The following is a 22294-nucleotide window of genomic DNA, read 5'->3' on the forward strand; positions in this document are numbered from 1 at the left end:
TGAAAAATCAAAAAAATTTATTTTTTCTTGTGTAGTTTCTGCTTTTTATGTTTTACTTCGTGTTTTGATTTATGAGAAGAATATCTTTTCCTCTGAGATTGTGATGTGTCTACAGAACCATTTCTGGCATTAGATTCAGGAGAAGAAGAGGGAGACTTCTTGGAGTCTCTTGGTAAATGTTCAGATTTCCGAGATGAGGAGGTAGGTGAACGATGTCTGCTACGATGATGGCTTGAGTTTGATGTGTGGTGATTCCTGCTGTTTGGGAGGATATTACTTTTGATGATTGCTTCTCTTTGTCTTTGGCGCCGTTTTGAATCACTGACGATGCCGAGCAGAGTGTTATTGAGGAAAACCTTATTTGCTTGTGGAATTGGACATTTGCGCCTGAAAGTAAAGGTTGAATAGTTTTGTGCAATGAGAGTAAAATATTTTAGGCTGCAAACTAATTTGTATGAAAGTGAAATATTTATGTAGCTTACATAGCTATATACTCTTTTACTTGTTTCAGTCATTTGACTGTGACCATGCTGGAGCACCGCCTTCAGTCGAGCAAATCGACCCCATTACTTATTATATCGTCTCTTTTGCCAAACCGCTAAGTTACGGGGACGTAAACACACCAGCATCGGTTGTCAAGCGATGTTGGGGGGGGGGGGACAAACACAGACACACATGTATACACATACATATATATATATACGACGGGCTTCTTTCAGTTTCCGTCTACCAAATCCACTAACAAGGCTTTAGTCGGCCCGAGGCTATAGTAGAAGACACTTGCCCAAGGTGCCACGCAGTAGGACTGAACCCGGAACCATGTGGTTGGTAAGCAAGCTACTTACCACACAACCACTCCTACACCTATATATATAAAATAGACAAAAATAATGGGTTATATATAAGGGTGGGCTAAAATGTTCGTAGTTTGACTGTGAAGAAGTGATGCTAGAGCTGTGAAATCTTGGATGCATTAATTTCAACTCTTCTTGTTAATAACTGAATTGTTTCTTTTCAGGGAAATAATATTTGACTGTTCAAAGAAGACTTCAAAAGTAAGTAGCAACCTCTGTTGAAAACGGACAAAATTTGGCATCATGGTGTTATCAAATACCTGCAGAGAAAGGGTTTAGCCCCCTCAAGAACATTCATGCTGACATGGTTGCTGCAGTAGGGGATGATGCTCCAACTTTATCAACTGTGCAAAAGTGGGCAGCTGAATTTAGGAGGGGAAGAGAGAGCTTTGAAGATGACCCGAGGTCTGAACGTCCTGCAATTGCCACACGAGGTCTGAATGTCCAGGCAATTGACTATAAATCAAATAACGAATGCTATTAGCATATCCCATGGGAGAGTTGAGAATATTCTGCACAATGAACTTAGCATGACGAAGGTTTATGCTAGGTGGGTGCCATGTCTTCTGACACCTGATCAAAAGTATACCAGGCTGATCACATCATGGGAAATCTGACATTGTTTGAGGCAGATCCAGCTGGCCTCAAAGTTCTCTAACCTAGGACGAGTGTTGGTTTCATCACTTTGAGCTACAAGCAAAGAGACAATCCAGGCAATGGAAACACCCTCCCTCGCCTGCTCCAAAGAAGATCAAAGTTGTTTTACCTGCAGAGAAGGTGACGGCCTCAGCTTTTTGGGATGCAAGAGGCTTTGTGTTTACTGACTGTCTTCTAAATGGCCACATCATCAATGTGAGGCAGTTGGAAAAGTCTATCAAGACTAAATGGCCAGAAAAACTGACAAAACGGGCCACACAGAGTGTACTGGGTATAAAAACTTGTTAAACAAGTGGAAGAATTATCTCCCTTAGATTTATAAATTTTTTTTTTCCGTCTTTAATATAGAGGAAAAGGGTGTACCCTTAGTCTAGTCTTTTTTAGGGTGAAGGGGAGAGGAATAAATGGGTGAAACTAATAATTAACGGTCATTTGGAATTATTAAATATTAGTGCGTACTCAGCGTGGATGTATTGTCAGAATCAGCTGAGTAACGGACAAATTGCTTTGCAGTATCGATGGTCTGAGATCAAATCCCATCAAATGTTGATTTGCATTAATCATCATCATCATCGATTAACGTCCGCTTTCCATGCTGGCATGGGTTGGACGGTTTGACTGCGGTCTGGCAAGCCAGAAGGCTGTACCAGGTTCCACTCTGATCTAGCAATGTTTCTACAGCCGGATGCCCTTCCTAACACCAACCACTCCAAGAGTGTAGTGGGTGCTTTTTATGTGCCACAGGCACAGGGGCCAGTTAGGCGGCAATGGTATTGGCCACATTTGGATGGTGCTTTTTTCATGCCCCTGGCACAGGAGCCAGTCAGGTGGACCTGGCATCGACTACGTTTGGATGGTGCTTTTTACGTGCCACCAGCACGATAGCCAGTCAGGGGGCACTGGCCACAGCTACGATTTTAGTTTTACTTGACTCAACAGGTCTTAAGCATCTCATATCGCCTGACGTATCAAGGGTACTCTTAAATGGGCCGGACATGTAACACTGGGTCTCCTCAATCACAGCATATCTCCAAAGGTCTCGGTCTCCTGTATTGCCTGTGTGAGGCCCAACGTTTGAAGGTCATGCTTCATCACCTCATCACGTCTTCCTCGGTCTACCTCTTCCATCGGTTCCTTCCAAAGTTAGAGTGTGTCACTTCCTCACACAGCTGTCCTCATCCATACGTAACACATGACCGTACCAGCACAGTCGTCTCTCTTGCACACCACATTTGATGCTTCGTATGTCCAACTTTTCTCTCAGGGTGTTCACACTCTGTCGTGTATACACATCCAGCGGATCATACTAGCTTCATTTCTTTTAAGCCTATGCATCGTGTCCTCAGCAGTCATGGCCCATGTTTCACTGCTGTGTAGCATGGCAGTTCACACACATGCATCATCCTGAGCAAGAGGCCCTTAGTTGCCAGCAGAGATAGAAGCTCCCTGAATCCTCTTAAACTTGCTAAAATAATATTTGGGATGTCTTATCTCGCTACTAATTATAGATTAATTTTGAGGATCTCAACAAACACTGTGCAATTGAAAAGAAAATTAAGAAAACTTTTCAAATATAAGGTGGAAGTATACAAAAATAAACATTTGGTGCTACTTTAGCATGCAGCCTATTGCAGTGTCCTGTCTATGCTGTAAAATTACTTTTAGCATGCGGTCTACTTTTTCTTAACCTGAGTTAATTTTAACCATAACATTGCTGTTAAAGGATTTCTCTAGACGTATAATTTTTACAGAGGAAACAGTAGTTGCATTTTTACTAGAAAACAATCTTCTGGATACATCACAAGAAGCAGACCCTTGTCATCGATGTGGTAGTGTCATGCAAGAAAAACGAAAACCTAACAGAAGTGGAGAATACTGGCCTATATTTCGCAGTTATTGCACTGAACTGATTGCACTTGCATTTAATTTTGATTCTTATTTTGTAAAAAAAAAAATCTTTAGATATGGCACCAATTTAAGAAACTACTGCTAGAACTATTTATCTTCTCCAATAACATGTAAATCTTCGTACATCTTGTAAGGAGTCACCATATTCTCCTCAGGGCAGTGAACTGGTAGAAATGTCTTATAGCATCAGGCTAAATACGGTAAAGCGAACAGACGAGGAAACCTCTACTGGCCACCTAGTCTGTGAGGTATAGCAGCTAAATTCTCTCAAGTAATACTTTACTGTCTAAAACAAAAGGAGGAACACAAGAGATAATGTAGTCCTTGATAGACAAAAACGATGGAATGGTGAGGTCAACTAAATCAGCTGTTCTGAAACTAACAAATACCAGCCCCGCCACCCATATGAAGAAAAAATTTGGAAATTATTCCGCAACCTCACCCTCTTCATTAAGGCGTTGTGGCATGGCAACCCATCCGTCCCCTTTTCCTTCCTCACATCCTCTAGAAGGGAGCTCGCCTCTTCTCCTCCAAAAACCTGCCTTGAGTTCGATAAGTGATTAAAAAGTAACCTTAGTCACCTAGGAGAAATCAACGATATCGTTAAGTTAATCATTTAAAGGGAGATAACCTATAAAATTGAATCGGCCACGATGACATTAAATGGATTGACTTCGCTAAAGACACCGCTCGATCCCGTCGCCTCATTGTTTTACATTTTTTTAATTTGCATAAATGAAGTCGGAGTAATTATTTACAGAGCTGTGTGTTCTTCCTACTCTCTCTCTCTTGAATTAAGAGTACGACTGTATTTTATTCAGAAGCCAGTATGGCTCTGTGCTTAAGAAATTTGTTTCCCAACTACATGGTTCCTGATTCAGTCCTCACTATGCAGCATCATGGGCAATGGTCTCTTTGTATAGCGGTGGACTGACCAATGCCTTGTGAGCAAATCTGATGGGCAGAAACTGCAGAACCCTGATATAATTTATCGACTTGAAACTCATTGCAAAGCTGCATGATAAACAACAGTACCACCACATCTGCCATACACACACCATTCAGACTTCTGATGCCACCACCATCAATATCTTTGACTTTGCCGCCTTTCCCTCCACCACCATCACCACTGTCATCCCTGACCGCCTTGGCAATCACCACTACCACACCACCGCCTCTGCCTCTATCACAACATTACCATTAGTGTTCAGTATGTTGGTTCAGTGTTCAGTCCCTCTTTCTCTCTCTCTGTCTTTGCCACCACCCTCACTATCTCTATGCCTACTATTACTCTCACCCCAGCATGAGTGATAGTAGAAGTGTCACTGAATAGTGAGAGAGGGGGGGATCAAAGTATGACACATTGACACACAGAAATTAGTTTTTGCATTTATTATATTATATAATGTTTAGACCTATCAACCCCAGTTTTTTGTCTAAAAAAATGGTGAAAGCAAACTTACCATCCTATTGCTCCCATTTCTTTAGCCCTCTCAGAACCTCTTTTAGCTTCTTGGAGAAGTTCAGCAACAGCTAACCTGATAATTAAAACATATATGACAAGTTAGATACATTGTGAGCATTCTGAGATTTGATGCTAAATAAATTAGAGATTCAAAAACCAAAAAGACAAGAAAAGGGATTTAAGATGTAGTATTGGTTGCAAAATATATAGAATCGATTGAAGAATGTTTGTTGTAATGCTGGGTTACTAATCATTTGGTATAAATTCAAGCCTTACAAGCCTCCCAGACATGGTCCTCACACATGAGGACAGTTATCTCAGCATAAGGCTATGAGGTTGGCTATGTAAAACCTATATAAAGCTCCAAAATGATAAACTTATATAAAGCTCTAAAAGACGTTTTATTCATTATGTGCATAATTTGCAGAAATAATTTTACAAAAGAAAATGGGCAATCATAATCAATGGAAATGAAAATTAGTCAAAAGATGTAGACATTCCCTCAATTACACTCTGCAGCAGGGAATATTGGTATATGTCATTAGAAGTTGTTTAGGAAACTCACTGTTGGACAATACAGCGAGTGATTGTAAGGTAAAATTGGCACTGCAACAGCCAAGCACATTCATGTTGCATCTTTTAACGTGAAATATCAATGATAATAGCGACCGAGGATGACTTTAGATAGTCACTCTACCTGATAGATAAAACAGCGAAATGTTCTTTAAATTACATTACTGTATCACAAAAAATGCATTGCACAGAATGTATTCCAAGGTACCCAATACTCAGAAAAGATCGGAAAGCTGTTGATCATAGGTATACTCGACCAGGGCTGAACTAGGGTTAAGCAACAACGATGTATCACCTCTATGACAAGAACCAGACGTTTAACACGCATCAATCTAACCCATAACAGGAGCCAGCTCTACAAAATAACCAAACATTCTTTTTTTTGCTCAAGCAGAGCACGACAAATTTGCTTTTAAAAGATAGGACGTGTCAACTAGGCTCTTTTATAGTAACATAGTCAAGGTGAAGGAAAAACGATTTTGTTTTTTATTATCATGTTAGGAAAACAACTAGTGGAAATTAAGCACATGAAATGATGAGGTTTTTGTTTGTTTTACTTATGTAGAATGGTTACACCGTTCTTGTTGCACAAGAAAATGGAGGAAAAATATATATGCGTCATAAAACCTCGTAAAGTTAGAAACTCTTCATTAAGTATTAACTTAGCCATAATTAAACTACAAAAGGAAGACAGTCACGCAATATTACTATAAACCAAGAAACCTTTAATAACAAAGGAGAACCCAAAATGTAAAATATTCAGACGACAAGAATGTCTCACAACTACTCGTATTGTAGGCTGCCTAAATTTTTTTCAAGTATTGGGAACTGAAATTCCGGACCCGAAGAAAATTTTAAAAATTCTTCCCAGACGCAAATTTTGTCATCTAAATCCAGGACATGTCCTGGAAAATATGAACGTATGATAACAGTTTAATTGCTGATATTTATAAAGTCCACTTACGCATCAAGATCGTCCTTCGCCATGATGTTATTGCCAGACGGTACCGGAAGAAAACACGTCCTCTTCGAAAAGAGATCCCTATTGTTAGAGTGCTTTCGTCATCTTTAACTGTTCCTTTCGTATTTCAGCTTTGTATGTTATGCTTCTTGCTAGAGTTGTGATTTTAACGGAAAAGTCAAGTTTGTCTTTCTATCAGAGATACTTTACTCTTGTTGTTTAGCCCCAGGTCGAACACGCATATGATCAAAAGATACTGCGGTAATCTTCCAGTTTCGAGGAGGTAAAAGAAATATTCAAGGGAAATAACTGAATGACTTACCAGTATTATCCGTACTACCTTTTCTCTAAAACAGCATGCGATGGAATTTTTTTTTTATAAAAGTTTAAAATGTTTTTTTCTGTCACCACGTGTAATAAGTCCGCATGGTACTAGACAGTCGACGCAGGTAAACTTATTTCTAATAAGTCGACGACGCGCACACCATTCCAACATTCTGTATCCTGAGCTACTGCTTAAATCACAGATTTTCCATTTTTCCTCTAATATTAATTCAGGAGTCAGGATTTCGTTTTCAGCAACGATAAGATGTTGTGCAGCCGGTCTTCCACGAGGCATTTTCGATTTCTCATAAGAAACTAAGATATTCAATCACGTGTGTGATTTATATATAAACAGTTAACGTCAATCAAATCACGTGATTTATTTATAAACAAAGTAGTACGGATAATACTGGTAAGACGTTCAGTTATTTCCCCTTGTGATTTATTTACTTTTTTAATCCCTCGAAACTGGAAGATTACCAGATATTGCAACCATCTCACTGCTACTTTTTCTACATTTTCGTAAACATAAAAAAGCAGGGAAACATTATATATATAGAACCACATTATTTAAAGAAACCTGGTAGAATGAATATATATATATATATATATATATATATATATATATATATATATATATATTCGAAGAGATTAAGCTATTATTTCTAACAGGCCTAACTTAGAAGTTCCCTTATTTCACTCGCCAAAATTTCCATTTTAGGTGAAGTATTAGTAAACGTTCACTATTTCTAAGAGAATTTAAGTACAGAACTTGTTACAGTGGAGACATGGCATGACAACGAAGCTACAACCAGTCTTCGATGGGCCAGGACAGGCACATGCTACTCAGTTCCGAGACATGTGTGGCCTTTTTACAGTGTTTTACAGGGATCGAACTCACTACTTCATTATTGTGTTATATATTATAAATATATTGTATATATTAACAACAAACACATACACAGCATTATGGCATCGTATAGCGTGGAATACATTAATGAACTCCAATCAAGATTGAATGGTATAAACTCGAGGGAAATTTGACAGTTATTTCTCGCAGAACGTACAAGTACGTAGAAGTTCTATTGCTCCTACGTGGTTGTTTAGTCGAAGAAAAACCAAGACTGAGCAGTCAAGTGCTGATCAATCCATAGTTTTTAACAGAATAACTACGAAACTCTGTGTAAGAATAAATATCCATGTTGTTATATTTCCAATTATAAATATTTATCCGGAATTCTGTGACTTCCGCCCAGTTTCGATCATAATCTTAATTAGTGCGGAACTTTCTCTCCTTTGTTAATCGAATTTATCAAAGAAAATAGAAAGGTAAAAGGAAAAGTAAGTATTTATAATTGTTTAAATCGATATAAAATATTTTCAAGACGGATCTTCGGAATAATTGTCGTTTCTCCTTGGGGAAATGAAAAGAGCAAAGAACTGGGAGGGTTTTTCTTCCCTTTCCTGATTTTTATTTATTACGATTGTCAGCCAAAATTTCTATCAGAATCGTAATTTCCTTTGTATCAAACACAGGAATACTGCAAAAAAAGTGGGGTGGCTTTCAAATTAGCTCTCAGTAATAAAATGGAATTTCTGAGATTTCTTTCCGTTATTTAGTTGGTATTTTCACCATTTTATAGAATCTCACTTCGCAAAACAGATGTCAATCGCCTTCTTAAAAAAGAAAAAAAATTGAATATCTTTTTTTTTTTAATCTCTCTCTTTCTCTCAATTACACTTTCGGAAAAGCTGCCACGATTCACATGAATTAATTTTCTTTCAAATTTCTTGTATGTTCTGAAATGTTTAGAATTCACATTAGAAATAAAATAAAGTAAAAAAAAACTACCAAATGCCCCTCACACTTCATCGCACCTTTCGCGATCTATCGTATATACTAAGAATAAAAGTCGATCCCCTATTTGGTGATCTTTCGGTACTTATATCGAATTTGTGCCCCTATTTTTTGGCAAAAAAATGGGTAATTTTCCATGGACCCATATAGAAGCTCACCCTAGTAATTCACGAACAACAGAACAACATTTGTTGGTCAAGGTACAGTGTTATCTTGTACAACTCTACACCATATTATGGACAATATACTGGTGATCCAGCAAACCTCTTTTGAAACACCCCGAGTAGGTATCAGGTGCGTGCACCGTATTACAGTAGGTAGTGGCATGCTGGTACCAGGTAGGTAGATATGTTATGAGATATAAATCGATTTCACTCAGTCTGTTAAGTTTGATGGATACAACTAAAAGACATAGAATAAATATTTTGTAAGACCTACGCGGCCTCGTTTATGGATTTTGTTATTTATTAGGACGTGCGTTTTGATGTATAGAATCCAAAATATTACTGTAATTGATTGTGTTTTTGTTTTTATTTGATTAGAGATCTGCTGCTGATACGGTACTTCGGATTCTAGCTTGAATTTCAGCCCCTCAAAAGTAGTATCCTTGGAATAGTCGACCCCATAAATTTGATCTTAGAAAATGGTCTTAAAAATTTCAACTTTTACAAGAGTATATGCGGCATATCTTTTGTTCCCGCCATTAGAGTGTGGCCAAGCTGGGGCATCGCCTTCATAGGTTTAGTCGAACAAATCAATCCCTATTTTTAAAAGTCTTTTTATGATATACTGTATTGTTAAAATATATTTCACTGCTCTGTTCTATATGTAAAATTATAGAGATACACTGGAGGAATTCAGTTGTTCTGGTTAAGGTTTCACTTCTACAATTTATAAGTATAGTAATGAAATGAAATTTATGCTGTTTATGTATCCTTGAAATCTTATACTGTTTTCCTTATTATTTCAGAATCAGAGCTGAAACTGGCAGAAACAATTTCGTTTTTTATACAACAGAAGCATCATCAATATTTATCATCTTTTAAAGACAAAAGATGTTATACTGAACAAATATAACCATTTACATATAAATTTAATGAATTACGTTGAAAGATTTCCTCTGGGTAAGATTATTAAGCAACATTTGTGTGTGTCATTCTCTGGAATGAGTCCAATACAATTCTGCATTTTAAATATATTCAGGTAGATTTATGAAGCACTTTGCATCCAGATGATGGACATATAGCAGAAGGAATATTTGTTAGAAATAAATTATAGAAAGGAAAGCAGGAAACATATATATTGTGGTGAGAAAGGAAAATTTATTATTCAATGAGTTAAACAACTGTTTTTTCTTGGTCTAAAAAGATGGCAAAAAGCTTAGCAAAGTCTTCATATGAATGTGATATCTGTAAAAAGTCATTAGCCTCAAGAAGTAATTTAACTGCTCACATACGTATTCATACAGGAGAGAAACCATTTCGCTGTGATATCTGTGGTAAAAGGTTCACTAGAAAAGGTGAATTACCTGTTCATTTACGTGTTCATACAGGAGAGAAACCATATCAGTGTGATATCTGTGGTCACTCATTCACTCGTAATGACATTTTAAGTACACACAAACGTATTCATACAGGAGTGAAACCATATCAGTGTGATATGTGCAGTAAATCATTCGCTAAAAGTACTAACTTAACTGATCACAAACGCATTCATACTGGAGAAAAACCATACCATTGTGATATCTGTGGTAAATCATTCAATCAAAATAACCAGTTAATTAAACACATACGCATTCATACAGGAGAAAAGCCTTATCACTGTGATGTCTGTGACAAATCATTCTCTCGAAATGACGAGTTAACTACTCACAGATACATTCACACAGGAGAGAAACCTTACAGGTGTAATATCTGTCGTAAATCATTCCCTCAAAATAGTGCCTTGACTGTACACAAACGTATCCATGTTGGAGAAAGCCGATATATTTGCGATATCTGTGGTAAATCATTCCTTCGAAACTATTCTTTGCGTTATCACAAACGTATTCATACTGGAGAAAAACCATATTGTGATATCTGTGGTAAATCATTCATTCGGAGTAGCGATTTAAAGGCACATACACGTATTCATACTGGAGAAAAACCATATCATTGTGATATTTGTGGTAAATCATTCTCTCAAAGTACTGCTTTAACTGCACATAAACGTATTCATACTGGCGAAAAGCCTTATCATTGTGACATCTGTGGTAAATCATTCTCTAACAGAAAGGTATTAACTACACACAAATGTATTTATACGGGAGAAAAATCACATCAGTGTAATATCTGTGGTAAGCCATTCGCTCAACATGCTGTAGCAATTCATTTCTGTATTCTATGAGAGAAAGAATCGCCTTGTGGTAGGGAAGAGACTAAAACATCTCTTAACTGTAAGCATTCATACCCATGTATGATGCTAAATAATAAGAAATAAACAAATCAGAACATATAGTCTTTCATCATGTTATAATAGGATAGAAGTATGCCCTGGATTGTGGGTATAAAAACAAAACTGGTGGAGCAATTTTCTGAATTATCATCATCAATATTTTTCTATGTCCATTTTCAATGCTGGAATGTGTTGGACCACATTATCATCATCATCATCATCATCACATGATGACGATAATGATTATCTCTAGCATTTTGTCATTTCAAGTGTAAATTCCAGAGTTCTGACTGCAATAGTCTCTTTGTATTTTTATAAATAATTTAAACTCTAAATAAAACTGGTTTACTATGAAATTATTCGTTTTCTACTTTTTTTAATAACCAAATCTTGTTTGCACATTTTCTAAACTGATTTTCACTGACTGTTTACTTGAAACCTATATAATTTATTGGCACTATTTAATAGAAGATCTGATCTGACATTACGAGGAAGTGAACAAGATATGAATACCAGGATGATATTGTAGATGAAATGGTGATAATGGTGGCTTTGTTGTGGAGATATAATGTAGTCAAGACAAAATTGGTAGAGTAATATTTGAATGAGTACATTAAGTCATGGGTACTTTATACAGCTGTCTTCATGAATATGCATCACCTGTCCATACCAGTGCAGTCTTCTTTCTTGAACACAATATCTGATTCCTGTTATACCTAGTTGTTCACTCGGCACCATTCTACCAAGTCTTTGAAATACATCCACTTGTGCATACTTGCCTTGTTTCTTTCCAGCCTTATCAAATTCTCTACATTCGAGGCCCATGCCTCACTACCCTGCATCATTGCCGGTCTAACACAAGCATCATACAATCTGCCAGTTTATGCATGCTGGTGATGAAAATGATATTCATTTTTTCCCTTCTAGAACCTAATCAAGAAGTCGCAAACATGTACAGTTCTGTAATATAGGCCAATCAAAGATGTTTATTGCCAATGTATTTTAGGTAGGACCTATCTACTGTCATAGAAATCAGCAAAGTCAAGAAAGATGAAACCTTTATGTGATCTCTAGATCTGCTAGAAATAGAAGGTAAAACAAATATGCTTTGTTTTCTTCCAGGCACCAATGTACTGTAGCCGTAGTCTTTCACATTGTTCACCAACTGACCTTTCCTCTGAAAAAAAAATCAGTGGAATCAATCGATTTCTATACAGAAATTATTTTCCTCCTGAAACTTATAAAAAAGTACACCAATTTAGGCGCACTTTTCTATAAGCAGTACATTAAATTTTCCAGGTAAAAACAGCAGCTCATACATAAGAAATTATGTAACTGTAGTGGTTGTGACAAGTTCGCTCGCAGGTTGGTAGTTGATAGTGCAGAGGTGGCTGTCTGCCAGTAGAGAGGGGAAGATTAAGGAATGCACATGCTGACTAGAAAGGATAATATACAGGCAGAACAGAGTGGTGACATTTAGTAGAGATGACCCGGAAGTTGTTCCTCTTCAATTGCTATCGCAAACAGCAGCAGCTTCTTTAAGTGAATACATGTCATTTATTGGCTAAAAATTACCCAAATACGACAACTTTAACATGAAATAACTTCTAAAATATGAAATTTTGTTGAAAATGTTCAAAGTAAACTGTGTTCTGCATGAGAAATTACATCAGTATACAAAGTTTCAGACAGTTGGATTTATTCCATCTCAACCACAGATTTTTTAATTTTTTTAAACCAAACAGTTTGAAACTTCGGATACTGGGTGAATGTGTCATGTAGAACACAGTTTACTCTTAGCGTTTTTGACAAAATTTTGTAATTTAGAAGTTATTTCGTGTTAAACTGGTCGTATTTGGGTAAATTTAACTAATCAATGACGTGTATTCACCTGAAGAAAGTTACTGCTGCTGTTTGCGAACCACAACTTTTGGCTCATTATTTTTACAAAATTATAACTGAGACAGACCAACGACAGAACCTGTATGTGGTTGTATGATCTGCTAGAAAAAGTAGCCAAACTTTTTTTATATACCGAATAGAAAAACCTCTGATGCATTCAACCAGTATCCGAAGTTGAAACTGTTTAATTAAAAAATCCGTGACTGAGATTGACAAGATCCGTGAACTACTCTCGTACAACACTGGATATTAGCCATAATATGTACCGAGTTCCCATAACATTTTCGGATCTTTCTGAATTGACGGGCACCACTTGTTTTCTTAACGAAACAGGTCCCATTACACCACTAGAATATGTTGTTTATATTTCATAGCAGTAATTGTTTTCACCTCAATAGACGTCAGTGATTGGTTGAAATTACCGAAATACGACAATTTTTTACATGAAATAACTTCGACTACAAAATTTTTTATCTGTTCTATAACACAAAATATACAAGTATACGAAGTTTGAAAGTGTTTCGGTACCAAAAACACTACATAAAACATAAATGAAAAGTGGTGCCCGTCAATTCAGAAAGATCCGTCTCTGAAGTTTCAAAGTGTTTAGTTAAAAAAAAAAATTTTTAATCTGTGCCTGAGATGGAACAGATCCGATTGGTATAACTTGAGCTAAATTTGACAGTTATTTCTAGCAAATCGTACAAGTACGTAGAGGTTCCATTGCTCTCACGTCGTTGTTTAGTCCAAGAAAACCCTTGGCTGAACAGCTGTGCCTATTCAGTGCTAGTCAAGGCGAAAGTAGAGAATACGGACACCCAGTGTTAGGGTTTTTGTTACGCCGAAAACGGGTGGTGCACGTAGTTTTTACCACCGCGGGTGGTCAATACATAAGTGTTAACAGAATAAGTACGAAACTATGTGTAATAATAAATCTCTAAATGTATCTTTACTTTGGTTTTCTTTCCGTCCAGCATCTTACCATAATCATTTCTTGTGTTAATCGAAATTATCCAAGAAAATATAAAGGTAAACGGAAAAGTAAGTATTTATAGTTTTATAGTGTTTAAATCGATATTAAATATTTTCAAGACGGATCTTCGGAATAACCGTCGTTTCTCCATGGGGAATGAAAAGAGCAAAGAATTGGGAGGGTTTTTCTTCCCCTTCATGATTCTAATATACAGGGTGTCCACAAAGTCTGGGTAATGGGGATTAACACATACTTTAAGAAATTATTATTTCTTATATCTAATTGTTTATGTTATGATTTTATTTACTACATGTACCCAGACCTTGTGGACACCCTAATAGGGTGGCTTTTGGAATAGTCGTCACTAATAAAATAGAATTTTTGTTGTTGTTGTTATTTTGGGGTATTTTCACTATTATATAGAACTTCACCTTGCAAAACAGATGTCAATCGCCTTCCTAAAACAGAAAAAAGAAAAGAATTCAGTATCTTTACTTTTTGAATTGTCTCAGTCTCTCTGTCCCTCTCAATTACGCCTTCGGAATAGCTGCCACGATTCACATGAATTAATTTTCTTTCCAATTTCCCTTCTGTTCTGAAATATTTACAATTCACATTAGAAATAAAATAAACAAACTACCAACTGCACCTCACACTTCATCGCACCTTTCACGATCTAACGTATATTACTCGAGTAACAGTTGATCTCATGTAAAAGTCGACTGCCTATCTTTGGCCGAAAAATTGGGAATTTTCCATAGTCCCAGTATAAAAGTGGACCCTAAGTACTTCACGGACAACGGGACCACATTTGTGGATTAAGGTATAGTATTATCCTGTACGTAGAAATAACACGGTTACATAATTGTGTGGCTTACCTTACTGTAGCCTGCTTTTATAGTTGGAAAGCATCATCGGCGAACACCGGCAAACGCCACTGTCTAAATTCAGGCAAAGACTTTGGTAAACCTAAAAACATTCGGGGCTAATGCATTAGCTCCAAACATTCAAGTAATAGCTATGCAACCTTTATATTTCCATCGTAAAATACAATAAGCACATGCGTCATATTCTTGTCTATTTACAGAGTGAGAAACGTGTTTTACAGACAGCACTATCGGCCAACAACATCAAACACCATTGTATGAATTCGTAGACTGGCATGACTTCGGTTATCCTAAAAACATTTATTTTTTCCACACTTTTGACTGATTATCTGGAGGTTCTTTAGAAACGCACCTCAGCAATTAAAATGATAATTTCAGTTGTTTAAAAAATAGAAGAGAATATTTGTAACAAAAGAAACGTATATCATTGTTGTCCAAAAGTTGTTCCTTGTTCTGAAGAGTTGTGGAGATCATAGAATGAGATACTGGAGATTGCATATAGCTTCTACTTGTCATAAGTCAAGGATTATCTCGTATATATGTGTGTGTGTGCACAATATTATATGCGTCTTAATGTAATATGGGTATATACAGTATATTGCTGCATGCCATAAGAGACAGTTAAAGGGGTTTGTATCAGAAAAATCATAGAGCCAAATAATTTTGACAGCATGGAAAAGCTGACATCAAAAAATAATGATATATCAACTTGTATTTTATAACATTGTTTTTCTTTTTTTTTTTTCACCTTAATGTCCAGTGAATAAGACAGAATTGAGGCAGATTTTCTATTGTCTGCAACCTTCACTTGTTTCCATGTCCCTTTACTGGTCAGAAGACTGGAAGCAAATGACACTTCTTGCATCGCAGTGACTCTTGCTAGGCAAGCAGACAGTTATACTTTTATGATATGATGTATTGTTAAAATATATTTATTTCTCTGCTCTGTTCTATATGTAAAATTATAGAGATACACTGGAGGAATTCAGTTGTTCTGGTCACGGTTTCACTTCTACAATTTATAGATATAGTAATGAAATGAAATTTATGCTGTTTATGCATTCTTGAAATCTTATACTGTTTTCCTTATTATTTCAGAATCAGAGGTGAAACTGGCATAAACAATTTCGTTTAATTTCGTTTATTATACAACAGACACATCATCAATATTTATCATCTTTTAAAGACATAAGATGTTATACTGAACAAATATAACCATTTTCATATAAATTTAAGGAATTATTTTGAAAAATTTCTCTGGAATGAGTAATATACAATTCTGCGTTTTAAATATCTTCATATAAATTTATAAAGCACTCTCCATTCAGATGATGGACACATAGCAGAAAAAAAAGGAAAGCAGCAAACATATATATTGTGGTGAGAGAAGAAAAATTATTAGTGAATCAGTTAAACAGCTGTTATTTTTTGTTCTATAAAGATGGCAAAAAGCTTGGCAAAGTCTTCATATGAATGTGATATCTGTAACAAGTCATTCAGTTCAAAAGGTAATCTAACTACACATATACGTATTCATACAGGAGAGAAACCATATCACTGTGATATCTGTGGTAAAAGGTTCTCAAGAAAAGACGAATTGACTATTCATAAACGTGTTCATACAGGAGAGAAACCATATCAGTGTGATATCTGTGGTCAATCATTCACTCGTAAAGATATTTTAACTACACACAAACGTATTCACACAGGAGAGAAACCTTATCACTGTGATATGTGTAGCAAATCATTCTCTACAATTACTAACTTAACGGATCATAAACGTATTCATACTGGTGAAAGACCATATCATTGTGATTTCTGTGATAAATCATTCAATCAAAATAATCAGCTAACTAAACACAAACGTATTCACACTGGGGAAAAACCCTATCACTGTGACGCCTGTGACAAATCATTCTCTCGAAATGATGAGTTAACTACACACAAACATATTCATACAGGAGAGAAACCTTATCGGTGTGACATCTGTGGTAAGTCATACTTTGTAAATAATGCTTTGACTGTACACAAACGTATTCATACTGGAGAAAAACGATTTATTTGTGATATTTGTGGAAAAGCATTTGTTGGAAGTAATGATTTAAAGGGACATAAACGAATTCATACAGGAGAAAAACCATATCATTGTGATATTTGTGGTAAGGCATTCCCCCGAAGTGATAGCTTGCGTAGTCACAAACGTATTCATACTGGAGAAAAGCCATATCATTGTGATATCTGTGGTAAATCATTCTCTCAAAGTACTGCTGTAACTGTACATAAACGTGTTCATACTGGAGAAAAGCCTTATATTCGTGGTAAAGCATTTTCACAAAGACCTGCTGTGACTGTACACAAGCACATTCATACAAAAGAAAAGCCATATCATTGTGATATCTGCGGTAAATCATTCACTCGAAGTGATTCTTTGCGTGATCACAAACGTATTCATACTGGAGAAAGGCCATATCATTGTGATATCTGTGGTAAATCATTCTCTTACAGAAATGTATTAACTCAGCACAAACAGATTCATATGCGAGATCTGTGGTAAGTCATTCTCTCAACATGATTTAGCTGTTCACGTCTGTATTGTTCCATGAGAGAAAGACTGAAAAATCTCTTAAATATATCCTATTCATAACCATGTATGAAACTAAATAAGAAGGAATAAACAAATCATAAAACATAGTCTTTCACCATACTTTAATAGGATAGAAGTATGTGATGTACTTATACATCTGGATTGTGGGTACACTTTTTCTGTATGTTGTGTATATTCTTTCAGGTATATTATGTTGATTCTTGTTTTATCATTATTGTATTTGATCAAGAGACCAATTCTTTTGTTGGTAATGTCTTTAATTTAAACTACGACATGGTTCCTTCATGAGTTTATGGTGAAAATTAATGTTAAGTTGTCATTGCTGTATTAAACTTTACATAAAAACAAAATTGGTGGAAAAATTTTCTGAATTAATATCATCAATGTTTTTTTTTTATGTCCATTGTCAATGCAGGAATGTGTTGGACCACATCATCACCATCATCATCATTATTGTATGATGATTATAAAGATTGTCATCTCAAGCAGTTTGTCATTTCAAGTGTAAATTCCAAAGTTCTGACTGCAACAGTCTCTTTGTATTTTTATAATAAGTTAAACTCTAAATAAAACTGGTTTTCTCTGAAATTAATCTTTTTCTACCTTTTTTAATAACCGAATCTTGTTTGCACATTTTCTAAACTGATTTTCACCGATTGTTCACTTTAAAGCCTCAGTTTTGTGGGATTTGTTATAAAAATATCAGATTCAAGATGTTTTTAGTTGAGGGAGATAACTAAAAGTACCGATATTTCTCATAAAACTTGGGGAGATAATCCAACTTTTTTAATGGGGGTGAGATAACCGAAAAGTAACCTCTTTTTTATATGTATATTGTTACGCGAAAACATAAATTATTTAATACCCGGAGTCGCGAAAAATCTCGTGATGGAATATGGGGCCATGAATGAATAAAAGTTTAAGAAGCGCTGCTCTAAACATATCCATATTTTGGTTTTCTATTTATTATCATAAAGGTTTATCCGGATTCTGTTACTTCCGCCCAACTTCTACCATAATTATTTCCGGCGAAGAACTTTGTCGCATTTATCGAATTTATCAAAGAAAATAGAAAGGTAAAAAGAAAAGTAAGTATTTATAGTGTTTAAATCGATATAAAATATTTTCAAGACGGATCTTCGGAATAACTGTGGTTTCTCCATAGGAAATGAAAAATGACGAAGAATTGAGAAGGTTTTTCTTCCTCTTCATGAATTTAATATATTACGATTGTCCGCCAATTTTCCGTCTGTTTTGAAATGTTTACAATTCACATTAGAAATATAATAAAGTAAAATAACAAAAACTAATAACTGCACCTCACTCTTCATCGCACCTTTCACGATCTTTATCATTTACTTGATTTAGTCATTAGACTGCGGCCAGGCTGGGGCATCACCTTCAAAGGTTTAATCGAACAATTCGATCCGAGTACTTATTTTTTAATACCTGGTACTTATTATGTCGGTTACTTTTTGCCCAGCCGCTATGTTACGGTGACACACACACACATACACGACCAGCTTCTTTCAGTTTTCGTCTCTCGAATCCTTTCGTAAAGCATTTGTCTGCCGTGGATCATCGTCGAAGACTCCTGTCCAAGGTGCCATGCATCGTTGTTTTTTTTCCCGTCTCAATGTCCTGAGGCAGATTTTCTATTGTCTGCAACCTTCACTTGTTTCCAAGTAAGGTAATACTGTCCCTTTACTGGTCAGAAGACTGGAAGCAAATGACACTTCTTGCATCGCAGTGACTCTTGCTAGGCAAGCAGACAGTTATCCTTTTCGGAGATGATGTATTGTTAAAATATATTTATTTCTCTGCTCTGTTCTATATGTAAAATTATAGAGATACACTGGAGGAATTCAGTTGTTCTGGTCAAGGTTTCACTTCTACAATTTATAGATATAGTAATGAAATGAAATTTATGCTGTTTATGTATCCTTGAAATCTTATACTGTTTTCCTTATTATTTCAGAATCAGAGCTGAAACTGGCAGAAACATTCATGTTTATTATACAACAGAAGCATCATCAATATTTATCATCTTTTAAGGAGAAAAGATGTTGAACTGAACAAATATAACTATTTTCATATAAATTTAATGAATTACGTTGAAAGATTTCCTCTGGGTGAGATTATTAAGCAACATTTGTGTGTGTCATTCTCTGGAATGAGTCCAATGCAATTCTGCATTTTAAATATATTCAGGTAGATTTATGAAGCACTTTGCATCCGGATGATGGACATATAGCAGAAGGAATATTTGTTAGAAATAAATTATAGAAAGGAAAGCAGCAAACATATATATTGTGGACAGAGAAGAAAACTTATTATCCAATGAGTTAACTGTTAGTTTTTGTTCTAAAAAGATGGCAAAAAGCTTAGCAAAGTCTTCATATGAATGTGATATCTGTAAAAAGTCATTAGCCTCAAGAAGTAATTTAACTGCTCACATACGTATTCATACAGGAGAGAAACCATATCACTGTAATTTTTGTGGTAAAAGGTTCACTAGAAAAGGTGAATTACCTGTTCATGTGCGTGTTCATACAGGAGAGAAACCATATCAGTGTGATATCTGTGGTCAGTCATTCATGCGTAAAGATATTTTAACTACACACAGACGTATTCATACAGGAGAGAAACCATATCAGTGTGATATGTGCAGTAAATCATTCGCTAAAAGTACTAACTTAACTGATCACAAACGCATTCATACTGGAGAAAAACCATATCATTGTGATATCTGTGGTAAATCATTCAATCAAAATAACCAGTTAATTAAACACATACGCATTCATACAGGAGAAAAGCCTTATCACTGTGATAGCTGTGACAAATCATTCTCTCGAAATGATGAGTTAACTACTCACAGATACATTCATACAGGAGAGAAACCTTACAGGTGTAATATCTGTCGTAAATCATTCCCTCAAAATAGTGCCTTGACTATACACAAACGTATCCATGTTGGAGAAAGCCGATATATTTGCGATATCTGTGGTAAATCATTCCTTCGAAAGGATTCTTTGCGTCATCACAAACATATTCATACTGGAGAAAATCCATATTGTGATATCTGTGGTAAATCATTCATTCGGAATGATGCTTTGCATCTTCACAAACGCATTCATACTGGAGAAAAACCATATCATTGTGATGTCTGTGGTAAATCATTTTCTCAACGTCCTGCTGTAACTGTACATAAACGTGTTCATACCAGAGAAACGCCATATCATTGTGATATCTGTGGTAAATCATTTACTTGGAGTAACCATTTGAAGACACATACACGCATTCATACTGGGGAAAAACCATATCATTGTGATATTTGTGGTAAATCATTCTCTCAAAGTACTGCTTTAACTGCACATAAACGTGTTCATACTGGCGAAAAGCCTTATCATTGTGACATCTGTGGTAAATCATTCTCTAACAGAAAGGTATTATCTACGCACAAATGTATTTATACGGGAGAAAAATCACATCAGTGTAATATCTGTGGTAAGCCATTCGCTCAACATGCTGTAGCAATTCATTTCTGTATTCTTCCATGAGAGTATCTCCTTGTGCTAGATAAGAGACTAAAACATCTCTGAACTGTATGCATTCATAACCATGTATGATGCTAAATAATAAGGAATAAACAAATGATAACATATAGTCTTTCACCATACTTTAATAGGATAGAAGTATGTGATGTACTTATACATCTGGATTGTGGGTACACTTTTTCTGTATGTTATGTATATTCTTTCAGGTATATTATATTGATTCTTGTTTTATCATCTATTGTATTTTATCAAGAGACTAATTCTTTTGTCGGTAATGTCTATAATTTCATCTATGACATGGTTCCTTCATGAGTTTATGGTGAAAATTAATGTTAATTTGTCATTGTAATATTAAACTTTACATAAAAACAAAATTGGTGGAGTAATTTTTTGAATTAATATCATCAATATTTTTTTTTATGTCCATTGTCAATGCTGGAATGTGTTGGACCACATCATCATCATCATCATCATCATCATTGTATGATGATTATAAAGATTGTCATCTCAAGCATTTTGTCATTTCAAGTGTAAATTCCAGAGTTCTAATTGCAACAGTCTCTTCATATTTTTTTATATTAATTTAAACTCTAAATAAAACTGGCTTACTATGAAATTATTCGTTTTCTACTTTTTTTTAATAACCAAATCTTGTTTGCACATTTTCTAAACTGATTTTCACCAATTGTTCACTTTAAAGCTATTTAATTTATTGACACTATTTAATACAAGATCTGATCTGATGTTATGAGGAAGTGAATGAGATGTAAATAATAAGATGATATTGTAGATGAAATGGTGATGTTGGTGGCTTTGTAATGGAGTGAGTTGGTTGATGAGAGCCAAGTGAGAGGTTGTCTAAAGACAAGATATTTCTTATTCTCAGATAATATTGGTTTCAAATTTTGGCTCAAGTCCGTCGACTTCAGGGGAGTTGGGGGTAAGTCGATTACATTGAAGCCAGAGTTCAACTGGTACTTATTTTATTCACCTGAAATGATGAAAGCAAAGTTGACTTAAGTGAAAATTGGACCTAGAACGTAAAGGCAGACGAAAATGTCACTGATCATTTCGCCTGGTGTGCTAATCATTCTGCCTTCAACTATTGTCATATAATTTTAAAATGTGATATAATTTTATATTTATCTTCCTCAAACTACAGCAAGTGGAGGTGGGGTGTGGTGGGGGTCATTGCTTTTCTTTTCATTCATAACGAGAGTACGAATTCATCGTACGTCTGAATGCACAATTATACTAAATATGTTTATTATTATATGTAAGAAATATAAAAAAGAGTAAAGGGTAGGGTAAAGACCCCTTCTTGTCATGAATGATCA

At 35.5% G+C, this 22294-nt stretch overlaps 4 protein-coding genes across 9 annotated transcripts; 3 read left to right on the top strand and 1 right to left on the bottom strand.

The window, feature by feature from the left end:
• On the bottom strand, positions 1-15060 carry LOC106884296 (uncharacterized). 3 transcript variants are annotated; one of them, XM_089361930.1, is made up of 3 exons: positions 14787-15060; positions 4883-4957; positions 1-387 (listed from the first exon to the last, which is right to left on the bottom strand). In XM_089361930.1, the coding sequence occupies exons 2-3, from the start codon at positions 4897-4899 to the stop codon at positions 18-20; spliced, it is 387 nt and encodes a 128-aa protein (XP_089218056.1). In that variant the 5' UTR covers positions 4900-4957; positions 14787-15060; the 3' UTR covers positions 1-17. The 3 variants fall into 3 exon arrangements, with proteins under 3 accessions (XP_089218056.1, XP_014791085.1, XP_014791084.1); XM_014935599.3 differs by lacking the exon at positions 14787-15060 and adding an exon at positions 6741-6878; XM_014935598.3 differs by lacking the exon at positions 14787-15060 and adding an exon at positions 6422-6559.
• On the top strand, positions 6797-11389 carry LOC128249308 (uncharacterized). Of its 3 annotated transcripts, none has more exons than XM_089361925.1 (2): positions 6797-7154; positions 9571-11389. In XM_089361925.1, the coding sequence occupies exon 2, from the start codon at positions 9969-9971 to the stop codon at positions 10983-10985; it is 1017 nt and encodes a 338-aa protein (XP_089218051.1). In that variant the 5' UTR covers positions 6797-7154; positions 9571-9968; the 3' UTR covers positions 10986-11389. The 3 variants fall into 3 exon arrangements, with proteins under 3 accessions (XP_089218051.1, XP_052828488.2, XP_052828489.2); XM_052972528.2 differs by lacking the exon at positions 6797-7154 and adding an exon at positions 7386-8083; XM_052972529.2 differs by lacking the exon at positions 6797-7154 and adding an exon at positions 7386-7925.
• LOC128249307 (uncharacterized) lies at positions 13846-17988 on the top strand. The gene is given in 3 exon segments (XM_052972527.2): positions 13846-13976; positions 15894-17330; positions 17332-17988. Coding segments are annotated over 2 exon segments (1161 nt in total). The 5' UTR covers positions 13846-13976; positions 15894-16236; the 3' UTR covers positions 17399-17988.
• LOC149132929 (uncharacterized) lies at positions 17988-21573 on the top strand. Of its 2 annotated transcripts, none has more exons than XM_089361922.1 (2): positions 17988-18488; positions 19379-21573. In XM_089361922.1, exon 2 carries the CDS (start codon positions 19773-19775, stop codon positions 20958-20960), a length of 1188 nt encoding a protein of 395 aa, XP_089218048.1. In that variant the 5' UTR covers positions 17988-18488; positions 19379-19772; the 3' UTR covers positions 20961-21573. The 2 variants fall into 2 exon arrangements, with proteins under 2 accessions (XP_089218048.1, XP_089218049.1); XM_089361923.1 differs by having other exon boundaries at positions 18088-18476.
• The last annotated feature ends 721 nt before the right edge of the window (positions 21574-22294 follow it).

This window comes from Octopus bimaculoides, chromosome 13 (genome assembly GCF_046866305.1).
Source record: "Octopus bimaculoides isolate indiv1 chromosome 13, ASM4686630v1, whole genome shotgun sequence".
NCBI lineage: Eukaryota > Metazoa > Mollusca > Cephalopoda > Octopoda > Octopodidae > Octopus > Octopus bimaculoides.

Excerpts from the sequence above, each read along its gene's own strand:
- LOC106884296 (XM_014935598.3), bottom strand. The coding sequence starts at position 6,444 with ATGGCGAAGGACGATCTTGATGC. Across the intron at positions 4,958-6,421 it reads GCGAAGGACGATCTTGATGC|GTTAGCTGTTGCTGAACTTC; the intron begins GTAAGTGGACTT and ends TTTAATTATCAG. Across the intron at positions 388-4,882 it reads GAAATGGGAGCAATAGGATG|GCGCAAATGTCCAATTCCAC; the intron begins GTAAGTTTGCTT and ends CTTTACTTTCAG.
- LOC128249308 (XM_089361925.1), top strand. The coding sequence starts at position 9,969 with ATGGCAAAAAGCTTAGCAAAGTCTTCATATGAATGTGATATCTGTAAA.
- LOC149132929 (XM_089361922.1), top strand. The coding sequence starts at position 19,773 with ATGGCAAAAAGCTTAGCAAAGTCTTCATATGAATGTGATATCTGTAAA.